Source organism: Pseudochaenichthys georgianus, chromosome 21 (assembly GCF_902827115.2).
Source record: "Pseudochaenichthys georgianus chromosome 21, fPseGeo1.2, whole genome shotgun sequence".
NCBI lineage: Eukaryota > Metazoa > Chordata > Actinopteri > Perciformes > Channichthyidae > Pseudochaenichthys > Pseudochaenichthys georgianus.
The window spans coordinates 13,696,539-13,709,262 of NC_047523.1; the positions used below are offsets into that span (position 1 = coordinate 13,696,539).

At 39.6% G+C, this 12,724-nt stretch overlaps 1 protein-coding gene across 1 annotated transcript in view; it reads left to right on the forward strand.

The window, feature by feature from the left end:
* The window catches only part of ptpn4a (protein tyrosine phosphatase non-receptor type 4a), a 95,625-nt gene that overhangs the window by 59,500 nt on the left and 23,401 nt on the right, over positions 1–12,724 (forward strand). The window contains 8 exon segments of the mRNA XM_034109726.2: positions 2,527–2,647; positions 3,869–3,956; positions 4,877–4,965; positions 8,580–8,643; positions 10,008–10,180; positions 11,277–11,345; positions 11,459–11,593; positions 12,511–12,675. Coding sequence (XP_033965617.1) covers positions 2,527–2,647; positions 3,869–3,956; positions 4,877–4,965; positions 8,580–8,643; positions 10,008–10,180; positions 11,277–11,345; positions 11,459–11,593; positions 12,511–12,675 — 904 coding nt within the window.

Below are 12,724 nucleotides of genomic sequence, written 5' to 3' on the forward strand. Positions count from 1 at the left end.
CACACACACACACACACACACACACACACACACACACACACACACACAGTGTGTCCATGTTATCCCTTTGCCCAGTGCCAGCCCAGATCATGAAGATAAATGTTTGCTTTGGGAAAAACGGTTTGAAGCAGCTGCTACGGTGCTAATTCAGTTAGCTCGGACCAAGTGCCACCACTGACCACACCAAAGTGACCAAATTCTGCGTGAAAATAATAGACCCTTTTCTTGGATACAACGTATTTTGGTTTGTATAAGAAAAGCTTGACATTACGGTTTTTAGTAGTACATTTTGACTGTAATGTACATTTTCGTATACACAAAACATTTCTGGGAATAAAGAAATTCTTAGTCGACTAACAATTGTTTATGGACTCATTGATTCGTTTTTTAATTGATAGATCTGTATATAAAAAACTTCTTCACAAAGAATCATGCTAAAAACACCCCTTTAAATCATGCGCGTACAGTACCAGCGATGTGCTCATAGTTTTCTTGGAAATAGTAATGCAGGAATGGAGTAATCTTGTCGGCCATCCCAAAAGTTAGCGTCGCTGTTGTAACATCTACGAAAGTTCATGAGATTTTCCATTCGGTTTTGGATTAGAAAATAAGCTCTCTTACCAACACCAACACAATGCTGAATCTTTTCCAGATTGAGGACTCATTCCTGCACCACTTCACACATGAATCCACATAAAAAGACCACATTTGTAGTCCAAAGACCGATTTGTCAACCAATCAACTACAGTAAGAGTGTGTAGCCCTAAAAATGTTGTATCACCAAACACTTCTACGTCTTTAATGCTCCAATGATTGCAAAGTGTTGCTATTGTTCATGTATACAATTGTACATTTTAGATATGGTCAGATTTCCTGTCAATATTCATATTAATAAAGGGCAAGCACACACAACGTATGGAAATCCATCATCACAAACGGAGAGGTCAATGTGTTGTTTGTGCCGTGTTAGTCAATAGCATCATTATAAGGAGCCTGAGCTGAAGCCAGTATGGATATCACATGGGTACATGAATACTTACAGAGAGATCAGGTTCTCTATGAGCTGCAGTGGCCTTGCACTATAAAGCCATACCAACATTAGCCCACTGCTCTAAACCGAATGCTATTGACCGAACATATATTCCTCCCTGGAGCCGTGTACACGTCAATAAGAAGTGAGCCTAGATTGATTCGTTGGTCAATATGCTTAGGCTACTGGCTAGTAGCTTAGTCCAGGGACCACTTGAGTTAAATTGATGCTTTGTGAGTGTAAACTGTTAGCTAGTGAGCCAATAGCTTCAGGGATTCACTTTTCCCTCTTAAGGCGATGAAAGACCTTGGAATTATTTCACTTTTTATCTTTCTTCTTCTCACTTCTTTCTTCATCTCTGAGTACAAACAGTTAACCTTCTGTCTTTTGCTATTTGGATCCCCATTTAAATGTATCTATGTATAGAAAAGACAACTTCATCTATACTTGCAGTTCAGTTATGGGCATTTTAAAGAAGACATATTCTGCTAATTTTCAGGTTCATATTTGTATTTGGATTCTCTACTGTGAACTGTTTCTATGCTTTAATGTTCAACAAGTCCAACAAATTCCTTCTGGAGGGGACTTTGGGATTTGAGCCCTTGCATTCCTATACAACACACTACAGGAAAGGGAACACTCAAAGTAGGGTTGAGATATATTATTTAAGGCATCGTCTTGCTTTACCATCTCTTTTAATCATATCATACCACCTTGGTGTATGGGCACACTATAAGGACTCTTTGATCTGAAACACATGTATACAACAGCACACTCAAAAGTAATGAGTCCTACTTTCGTCATTGAAGAGTATTGTCAGAGGCTGTGAGAATTTGCAGTTAAAGTGTGAAGTCTCATTGTTTTTTGTCACCACTGTGATTGTGTTTGTTCCAATGCCTCCCTGCGTAAACACATGCACACCACAAAGTCAATACGGCGGCACGAAGATTGAAGAGTGTGAGATGATGACTGACGGTGTGAGAAAGTGTAATGAACACAATGATGGTGTAATGAATTTGAATAATTAGCCAAAGCATTCAAGTGTTAATATTCTGAAGATATTTGGCAATAATGGTTATTGCCAGCTTAGGCAACATTTTATTTTTATTTTTAAATAAGCCACATCGAGTATAAAAAAACCTACTTTTCCAGATCTGACGCATGAAAAACGTTCAGATCAAGAAAATTATACATTTGTTTAGTTTTTTTTAATAATTTGGCTTTATTTGCATCAGTTTTTTTAATGACATGTTTTAGGGCTGGTCTTTTTATTTAAGATACATTTATTATTTATAATTATTTTAAGCCAATATCCAAGCAATGGGTTAAATCACTCCACTATAGCATATTTTTTCATACAAAAAAATGTATTCATGAAAACAGTCACAATATGTTTTGTAAATGGATGAATGTGAAGCATATGTTCGCACAATGAGTGTAATCATATCTTTGATTATTGATGTATTGACATCATATTGATCTCCCTTGTTTTCTAGCTGAGTTGGGGGACTACAGTGAATCGGAGCACGCAGCGGGATATCTCTCAGAGTTCTGCTTCATGCTCAACCCTCCGCAAGACTTCCACAAAGAGGTCGCCAAACATCACCAGCAGCACAGGTACGCCGAGATACAAAAAAACCAAGCACAGAACTGATTCCTCTGACAAATGCATGTAAAAGAAAACACAAAGGAAGTGAAGCTTTCAACCGTGCTTGTGGCAGGAAAATCACTCAGAAATAAATTGGATTCCAGACCTTGAACAGATTACTCTGTGTTCAGATAAAGTGTCTTTTCATCTGGAGTCACTACACAGACATTTGTGGCAGTAAAAGTGATTCATTCTACCATCAGTGTACATTATAGGGTTGGGAGACATGACGCTTTATACTGTAACGGTAGGAATGTGCCAAAACCGTAGAGATTTGGCAAAAACAGGACGTAGCTATTCTCGCGGTATCTTGTGATCTAGCAGAACTTTGGGGATATGATTCACAGACATTTGCACCACGTTTATTTCAACACGGTTCTGTGGATTATGCAAATGAAAAACGAGCATATTCTGGAGGCAAAGTCTTTTTTAAAAACGTATTCTGCATAGAAATGTGTAAACTCATTTTGCTTAATATTGCAAAAACTTAAGTCAGGCTTTCATTTATTTGTTTAGATTAAACCTGTAACACTTACAATTCTTGCTCTTTAATTCTTTAGTTTTTAACTCGATCATTGTCCTGTTGAGTTAAACAAAAGAGTAAAATAATAACATTTGAGGAGAAACTGAATGATTATTTTCCAACATGTGTTGTGATTGGTCAACCGCTAAGAGATGTCCCGTCCCATTGCCTATCAATACAATGTGTTGGAGTGCTAGCCAATAGAAGCGCGAGTCTCACCCAGTGATGTCACTATTTGACTAGAGTAGACAAAGGAGCACAGGTATTTCAGTATAGACCACTACCATGATATAAACATCAGATTTTGTCCGTATCCCTTACCCAAAATACATCCTATTGAGCCCTGTCAAAAACGTTTTATTTTGACAGGTTTTTTTTTTTCCGAGAAAAGTAAGAAAACTCACCACCTTACACAAACAGGTGCTCACTAATGACTGGTGTACCACAGTCTATCTGACCTTAACCTGCTGTCCACATTTCTGATTTATTTTGTTTCTTATTGTGCCCCTCCCATTCTCCCTCCTTCTCCATATGTCTCTTTGACACCTACTCTCTCTATTTCCACCGACCCTGTCATCATCACTCCCTGCTTCCACGCACAACCCCCCCCCCCCCCCCCCCCCCCATCTGTCTTTGAACCCATCCCTTTCTCCCTCCCCTCTCTCAGCGGTCTATCTCCTGCCCAGTCAGAGTTTAATTATCTGAACACAGCACGCACGCTGGAGCTCTACGGGGTAGAGCTGCACTATGCAAGGGTAAGTACGGTTTCATTGTGTTTGGTGCATGTGTTCAAATCTGCTACATGTGTTTGTTTCTTTCTGTGTTGCTGTTTGAAATAACTAAAGTGTGTTTTTAATACACATTGATGCACCCTGCAGAAATGCTGCACATTAGGAAGGCAACAGGTCATAGTTCCATCAATCACACATTTGTCCACAAAGAAACCACACAATCAACATGAAACAGCCTCAGGGGGCCCTCACGCAGAAGAGACAGACGTGAAATAGATGTTATGTCTGTATAAATAAATAAATAAAAAATGATTAATATAATATGAAATACATCATAATAATGCTTACATTTATATGTTTATTTAATTTTTTATTAATTAAGCTTAAACGCACAATAACACAAGACAAGCAAACTTGCTCCGGATGCTAACAGCTAACGTTACTAGCTGTTCTTCGTATTGAACAGGGATGTATTCTTCACAATGAAGCGTTATCAGGCATCGGAGCTGATAAGGAACTTATTTCAGTCTCCCTATCACATATTTCTACAAAATATCAGCACAAATTTGACAGTGGAATTTTATTTCACAGTGTAATTGATCAGCAGTCCACATGCGTTCCTTACGGTGAGGTTTGGGTGGAGGTGTACGGATCACTTATCAACCATGCTCCGTTACACTTATTCTTTTTAGTGAGGAAGTGTAGTTTTCTCTCCTTGTCCAATAGCAACTTGTCTGTGGCAGTGAGGAAGCCTCTGTGTTTCTAGTGTTGTGTACCACACACACACACACACACACACACACACACACACACACACACACACACACACACACACACACACACACACACACACACACACACACACACACACACACACACACACACACACACACACACACACACACACACACACACACTCACACACTCTGTTCTCCTCTCTACAGGACCAGAGCAACACAGAGATTCTTCTGGGGGTAATGTCCGCCGGCATTGTCGTTTACAAGAACAGGGTTAGGATCAACCTTTTCGCATGGTGAGTGACCCAAACACACACACACGCACGGACACAACATAAAGTACGCAGATCCAGGTGTGATTTGCTTACATGGCGTTTCCAAGAGAGCTGACTTTCCCAGAGTTGTTGTAAAGTGTTTCGAGGGAGACGGAGTGAGGTTGTTGATGTTGTGAGGCAGAAGTTGTGGGTCGTTAGGGTCAGACACGTGATGATCATATCAGATTTGTCACAGTCCAGTTTTAGAAAGTTGGCTTGCATTAATGATTTTATTTTCAGTGAGGCAGTTGGTCAGGGTGGAGTGAGGTGCAGTGGCGATGGACCAAGAAAACAGATGAAAACACAGAGGGGGAGCGGGTAGAGGATGACAAAGTACTGAAACTTTCCCAGTTTTTTTCTCGTATATTTGTGAGTTTATTATCCTAGATGATATTCAAGATGTATTCTTGTATATTCTTTAAAGCTTTTTTCTATAATTGGGAAACATATACACACTTTTTGAACAAGTGTAACTGAATCAACTAAGTGTGAGACATGAATGAAGCTTGTGGTCAGAAAACAACTGACCTGAAACGGTTTCAGTGAAGCTACTATTTGGCCCAAAGCAAAAAACCTGCCTGCTATCAACTAAGATGGAGTAGAACTGTGGATAAAAAAGAAGCTTATTCCATTAATATTTTCATCTTCAAAACCCAGTTACTACAAGAAGTTCCACTGGAACAGTTGCATCTCCCGTCTGCCTTTCTTTCTGGAATTCAAACGTTGATTGTTGACAAGGCTGGAGTCCCTGAACATACCACCACTTTCCACATGTAGTACACTTTAAACACTTGGCCAGTGTGTGAATTTGTGTTATCTCAAAACGCAGACGGCTGCTGTGCCCTCACAGGAAGTGATGATTGCTGCGGTTAGCTAGCCTGCGAACATCTAATTTGCTTGCTAGCAACATTATCTTTTCTGTTGTCAATCATTACAGAATGCTGTTTTAATCAAATGACATTAACAGTGTCTTCTTTCTCGAAAACAGTATAGTAGTCCGTGTATTATATCTAGAAAAAACCCCACATGTATACATTTTATTTGAATGGTGTTGTGCTCTTCCGAACAACTGTTGCTGGTCCCGCCACTTCTGTAACATAGCCAAGGTGACAAATGGTTGACTGTGAGGTGTGTCAAGCGTTCAACTCTTAAAATGTCACCGTTAGTATAGAAGAACTCAAATTGAGACACAGTTGATCACTCATCATTTCCCCGAGCCACACACCCCTGATCTGGGGAATCAAGCTGGATGTTCTCGTCACAAACCCACCTCTCTCTCTATCTACCCTCTGCCAGCTTCACTTGAACCGCCTCCAGGAACCCTTTTTACTGATAAATGTGCTGCGTAATGTCTCCGTATCATATTAAGCAGATGATTCCCTCCGCAGAGGACCTGGAATGAAACAAGGTTTCCTGGAAATATTATAGCAATCACATCTGCTTGCTCTCCTTCTCTCTTTCTGTCCTTTTTCCACCCCTCTCTGTGTCCCAATCACTCTTTATGACTCTTGCTAGCTCCAAAGCATCGATTCTTGGAAACCTCCCGTCTGCTGCTGCTGCTCTGTGGGAGGCTAAATGTTAATGGCTGCCAGGGGTGGGATAGTAACTACTCAAATCCCTGTAACTCCGGAAGATAATTCACTCGTGTTTAGGCTTAACATCATACACACCCTGACCAAGCAGCTGCAGTGTGTGTCGACATCAGCGAATGTCTGACAACAGTAAGGTGATTGAATGTGTGCTCGTGTAAGGGGTTTGCATTACTGACATTGTGGGGACCTTTACTGACAGAGTAACAAATAATTAAATATGGTGACTCGCCTCCCATTTTGGGACGGTCTTTGGGGTTAGGAATGAATGTAAATTGGCGTAAATTGGAGAAAAAATCAGTATAAGCTAGTTCAAGCTAGTTCAAGCGTGTCTGCATATCCAGTCAGTTGAGCTAAATGTAGAGACCAACAGTGGTGTCCCCAACAGCTGTCCACCACCACGTGGGAGAAATAGAGAGAAACACAATATACAACAGTGTCTCTCAAACCTTGGCGCACTGATTTGTTCCACTCTCCTAAAGGAAGTCTTAGTATTTCTTCTCTCTTATTATAATAGATGGAACTGTAAGATACAGTAAGAAATGGGTCAAGAGTGAGAGACATTCAGATTGTTGCCTCTTTCCTACTCCTGTTCACAGCAGCCACACTTAGATGCCGCATGACTCACACTCTGCATGTGTGCGTGCGTGTGTTTGCCCATGCGAGAGTGTGTGAGTAAGTATGTAAAATATATTTAGCAGGCAGCGATGAGTCACAGCGGCAACAAAGCTCTGGGAAGGGATTATGTTACTCTGCTGCCGCTCGTCAGCAGACCTCTTATTACTGTGTGTGTCTCTGATTGGAATATTATTTCATTCCTGCCTCCTTAAAGGCATGACTAGATACAACACAGATTGATGAGAAAAAGAGGGCATGGTTGGGATCTTGGGAGACTTCAACATGGTTGTTATCGTAGCCTCCAGCTCGGAGGTTGAATGAACAGTTGGGATGTGACACATGGGTCAGCGTACTTGATGAACTGGTGATTCAATGAGAAAGTGTGGGTTGTAGTTCTATTTATCTATTTATTCCTGAGAGATACGTTTAAACATGCCATTGTGTTTCCATCTACGCTGCCTTTTTCTAATTATGTTTACTGTGTAGTACTTGAATTTGGAGGATTGGATATGGTGTATGTCTACATTTTAAAAATGTATATAAAGGGGGGGGTTGTGTGGGAGGGACATTTTGGATTTTCATGCACACAATCCTCTAGAACACATTACAGGAAAAAGGAAATCCTCAACACGGACGTCTTTAACACAATAGCATTTTTCATATATAATTGTCAGCATCAGAAAAACACTGTCAAACAGAACAAGGGAATCTAGTCTATTCTTATTGTTTCTGCATGTTACGAAACAGTTGACCAATACAGTAAGAGCATTGTAGGGCGGATAATGATTTGTCTTTATTCCAAACTAGCTCCCTTGTTATCATGAAAAGCTGTCCAGGGTGCTGTTAGTTTGCTGCCAGAAATAGCATCTGCTATACTCAGCCATTCAAATGATGGACTTAAATGTTTCACATCATAAAGCTTCAGCGATGGACTGGGACATGCTGAGGGAGAACGTATAACTTTGTATAATGTATAATTTTAGGCTGTGTGTAAGAAGATGATTTCCCAAAGGGAAGAGAAAGCGCTAGCTAGATGTTGAGGACTTAAACATTTACGCAGGAAACATTTGGTTGTGTTGCTATAATGGTTATTGAAATGCCCTCAAACAATTGTGATACTATAATATATTGATTATTACAGATGCTTTTTATTCCTCTCAAGCATAACACAATTGTCAGCGTAACATTTAATACAGTTTTGAGGTCATTTTGTTCAATATTTCTACACAGTGTAGTATTTGGGCAAAACCACTACTGAGTACAATGACTGACCTTTACAAACAAAAGTGTAGAAATGTAACATCAGTTTGTCAATATGATGATAAGCTCATTAACGGCTGAGTGTCCTCATTTCTCTTCTGTATTGTTTTTGTCGTTTTCTGCTTGCAGGTTGAAAATAGTGAAAATCTCTTTCAAGTGCAAACAGTTCTTCATCCAGCTAAGAAGAGAAGCAGTAGGTGCACACACACACACACACACACACACACACACACACACACACACACACACACACACACACACACACACACACACACACACACACACACACACACACCACCATTGTGTGTTTTGAACAGATGAAAGAGTTTATCCTGTGTTTCTCCGTACAGACTGTATAGATGTGTGTGTGTTTATATGCTGTAGATAGCTTAGCTGTGTCTGTGTAATCAGTGTCAGATTAACCCCCTGCTGTCTGTGTCCTGGTTCACCCTCTCTGTCCTGCATCCCTTGTTTAACATGTGGATCTCTTTTTTATTCACAATTTAATAAACAATGTTGACATGCTCTGTCAACTTCTGAATATGTGTTACCTTGCTTTTTTGCAGTTACATTTTGAAGCCTCTTTGATGTAAAAAAACGAGTTCTTGAATTTCCATTTCTCCCCCCCTTTCTCGTTTCGTCTTCCTCCCTGAATGCATCTTAAGAGCTGCATTGTCCTTGAACATACAGTGTATTTACTGTATATATTTGTGTCTGAATACTCAACCGACTTTCGCCTGTTACTTTACTAAATGGCATAAACGTCATCCCTATTTGTTCCAAATTCTGTGGTTCCCGAACAGAGGAACTTTTACCGCTGTCTCGAGCTGCCAGGGTTAAAGGAAAGACAGAAGAGTAATGTTCGCTCAACAGATTATAAAGTTAGAAACAGCGTTTTAATAAAAAAAGGATTTCCTCATATTAACATTCAAGTCAGCTTTACCACCTGAACACCACGAATCTGTCCAAAAGAGAACACAGGGAAGAAAAAACTATAGCTAAGGTAAGGGTTAAACTGTCAAAACCATTAGCCCCCCAAATAACTGCTTAAAGTAATTAAAAAAAGGTTAGCAAAAAGTATTGATTAAACCGTAGACATATTTAGCCAAAACATTTGTCTAAAAAGGAGAAATATTTAGCTAAAATAATTGACTTAACTTTTTAAATAATTAGCTTAAAGTCATAGTTAAACATTGTACGAAGTTATCTAAAATAATTGGATTTGTAATAGTAGTAGTAGTAAGCTAGCAGAACCCGACAAATTATCGAAATAGTTAAAGTAATTCATGAAAAAGTAAAAAAACAGTTAGCCAGATTTAATGGAGAGACAGTTAAAACAGTTGGTTAAGCCTAAAAAACTATAATCAGTAGATACAGCCGTTACAAATGAATAGAAATACAGTTTAAACAGTTAGCCACACACTGCCTGTCTCTACTACATGTATGTATCTTTTCTTGCATTACAGATAAATGCAGGTCACCCACTCACCTCTCATGCTGAATACCAAAGTGTTCTCCAACAGCCCTCTAATGTTCTCTTCCCCTCCCTGCACACAGATTGAGACCCGGGAAACGCTGCTGGGTTTCAACATGGTGAACTACCGGGCCTGTAAAAACTTGTGGAAGTCTTGTGTGGAGCACCACACCTTCTTCAGGCTGGATCGACCCATCCCGCCACAGAAGAACTTCTTCTCTCACTACTTCACTCTGGGCTCTAAGTTCAGATACTGGTAAGAAATACAAGACGCATTCACTCTTCAAGAGGAATGTGGAGATAATCCACAGAGGATTTCTGAAGAGTCTTCCTGGGACAGCCAGACTTTGACAGCCTGACATGTACACACACTTGATCAGACACACACATAAATGGAGCAGACATGTAGTTGATTTGTCTGTTTTTCCTTCAGTCGGTCTCTCAAAAAGAGAATCACTCCGGGGAACATGAACAGAAATCGTGTTTGTTTGGAAGTTGATGCAGTTGTTTCACTCTGTGTTGAGCGGCTGAAACAATAGAAGAGCTAACGGTTGCCTCTCATTCTATTTTATCCTAGAAAACCACCACTTAATTATTCATTGTGTCCAAGTGAAAGTCACTTCAAAGTCCCACACCACTGTTTTTTTTTACTAATAAACCCCTTCACCTTGATTATATAATGTACATGTTGAGGATTTTAAAGTTGGAAAAGAGAAAGAAAAATACAAATAAAATGGCTTTTCCAAACCTTTGACTCAGTACTGCATTATAACAACTTAGTTCACTTCATTGATAGCTTTATTTATATTCCCTTTCTATGAAGTATGAGGGAGATATGAACTGAGAGATGGAGGGATTGTGATGAATTATTGAGCAGCAGTGATGAAACCAAGCAAGCCTGGCTGCTCTGATGGTGTGTGTGGTGTGTGTGTGTGTGTGTGTGTGTGTGTGTGTGTGTGTGTGTGTGTGTGTGTGTGTGTGTGTGTGTGTGTGTGTGGTGTGTGTGTGTGTGTGTGTGTGTGTGTGTGTGTGTGTGTTGTGTGTGTGTGTGTGTGTGTGTGTGTGTGTGTGTGTGTGTGTGTGTGTGTGTGTGTGTGTGTGTGTGTGTGTGTGTGTGTGTGTGTGTGTGTGTGTGTGTGTGTGTGTGTGTCTGACTTGATGTTGTTTATAATCAGTGAATCATAGGATACAATATCCATGTTGTGGTCGCTGTTAATTTTCTTTAGCTTTAGAAATCAGTTTCTTTTTAAACCTAAGAGTTAAATATTTTCTGCCTGGCTCACTCTGGTTAAAGTTTGATTTTCCAAGAAAGTCCACTGATGTGTGTTTACTTGTCTTGGTTTTTTCTCCAGCGGACGGACGGAGGTGCAGTCTGTGCAGTATGGGAAGGAGAAAGGCATCAAGGACAGAGTGTTTGCAAGGTAATCCGGAATGTTTCACTCTCGCCATCACAAAGCAATAACGGTAGAACTAGGGTGTTATAACTATTGTTTTTAATTCAGCTCAAATCAAATTATAGTCTTGTTCTGCGCAGATCTCCCAGCAAGCCATTAGCCAGGAAGTTGCTGGGCGGGACTGACTGGGAGTCGGTCAGCAGGAACAGCCTATCAGACGAGAGACTGGAGACACAGAGCCTGCCCACCCGATCGCCGCCCGGGACGCCCAATCAGTGAGTCCGAGTTTTAAGTCTACCTTCACTTAAGATTAACATTAGACAACTTTTGAAGAACACATTTAAATAAGCATTTTCAACATAGTGAGGAACATATGAAAATAAGCTTTTGTTTACACTTACTGAGCTGATTTAAAATGAGTATTCACATTTAGTTTTAGAGCATGTGTCTGTAAAAAACAAATATTGTGATTATTAATTCCATGTAGTCATCTGTGCTGTAATTTTGAAAGAGCTCTTTTTGTTTAGTTTTTTGTAACTCTGTAAGGTCGGGATGTAGAACAAAAATGTAATCTCTAATTCTGAATCATTTTTGGAATAAAAATGTAATCTCTTTACAGATTTAGATCGTTTGAAAGTCAGATAAATAATTCAAATAAGTTTTATAACAAAAATAATCAGTAAAAACTATAATAAATTCCCTTATAGAGAGTAACAAGGTTCTTTATATTAAAAACTTACAAGAGGTGTTTTGAATGTATTTCACATTTTTATGTACATGTTTTTCGGCTACTCTCTCTGACTTGAGGCATGCCCCGTGGCAGGTTTTTAATCATATTTCTAAACCATAACTTTGAATTCATTCAGAAAATGAGTTTATCGCTCAGCTTTAGAGTGTATTGGCAATCATTTATACCGTATAAGTGTCCTTAAGCAAGTACAAATTGTAATACTTCATTGTATTCCTTCCTGGTCCAATGCTGCATCAAGTATCATTTAATTTGTTTAGATTGTACTTCAAAAAATTAAAAGTTGAAGTTAGCCTTACAAGAATGATATCAACAATTGTAATTCAAATGAGTATGATTTACATGAAATGATGTGTGTTGGATATTAAATTCAGCACATTAAAAACATTTGAGTTTGTATCATCAGCCCTCTAACATCACTGTCTTTGAACGTGTGTTTGTCAGGAACTCGATGTTTGTACAAGAGGGAACGCGACTACGCCCGTCGTCCGTTGGCCACCTGGTCGATCATGTGATCCACGCCTCACCCAGCCTACCTGTCTTCTCCTCGTCCAATCACAAGTCAGCATCGTCCACGCAGGCAAATAGCATCAGCTTGGACTCAACACCGTAAGTCTCTGTCAGGGGACAAAGGGTTCATTTTTTTCTTTTTCATCCA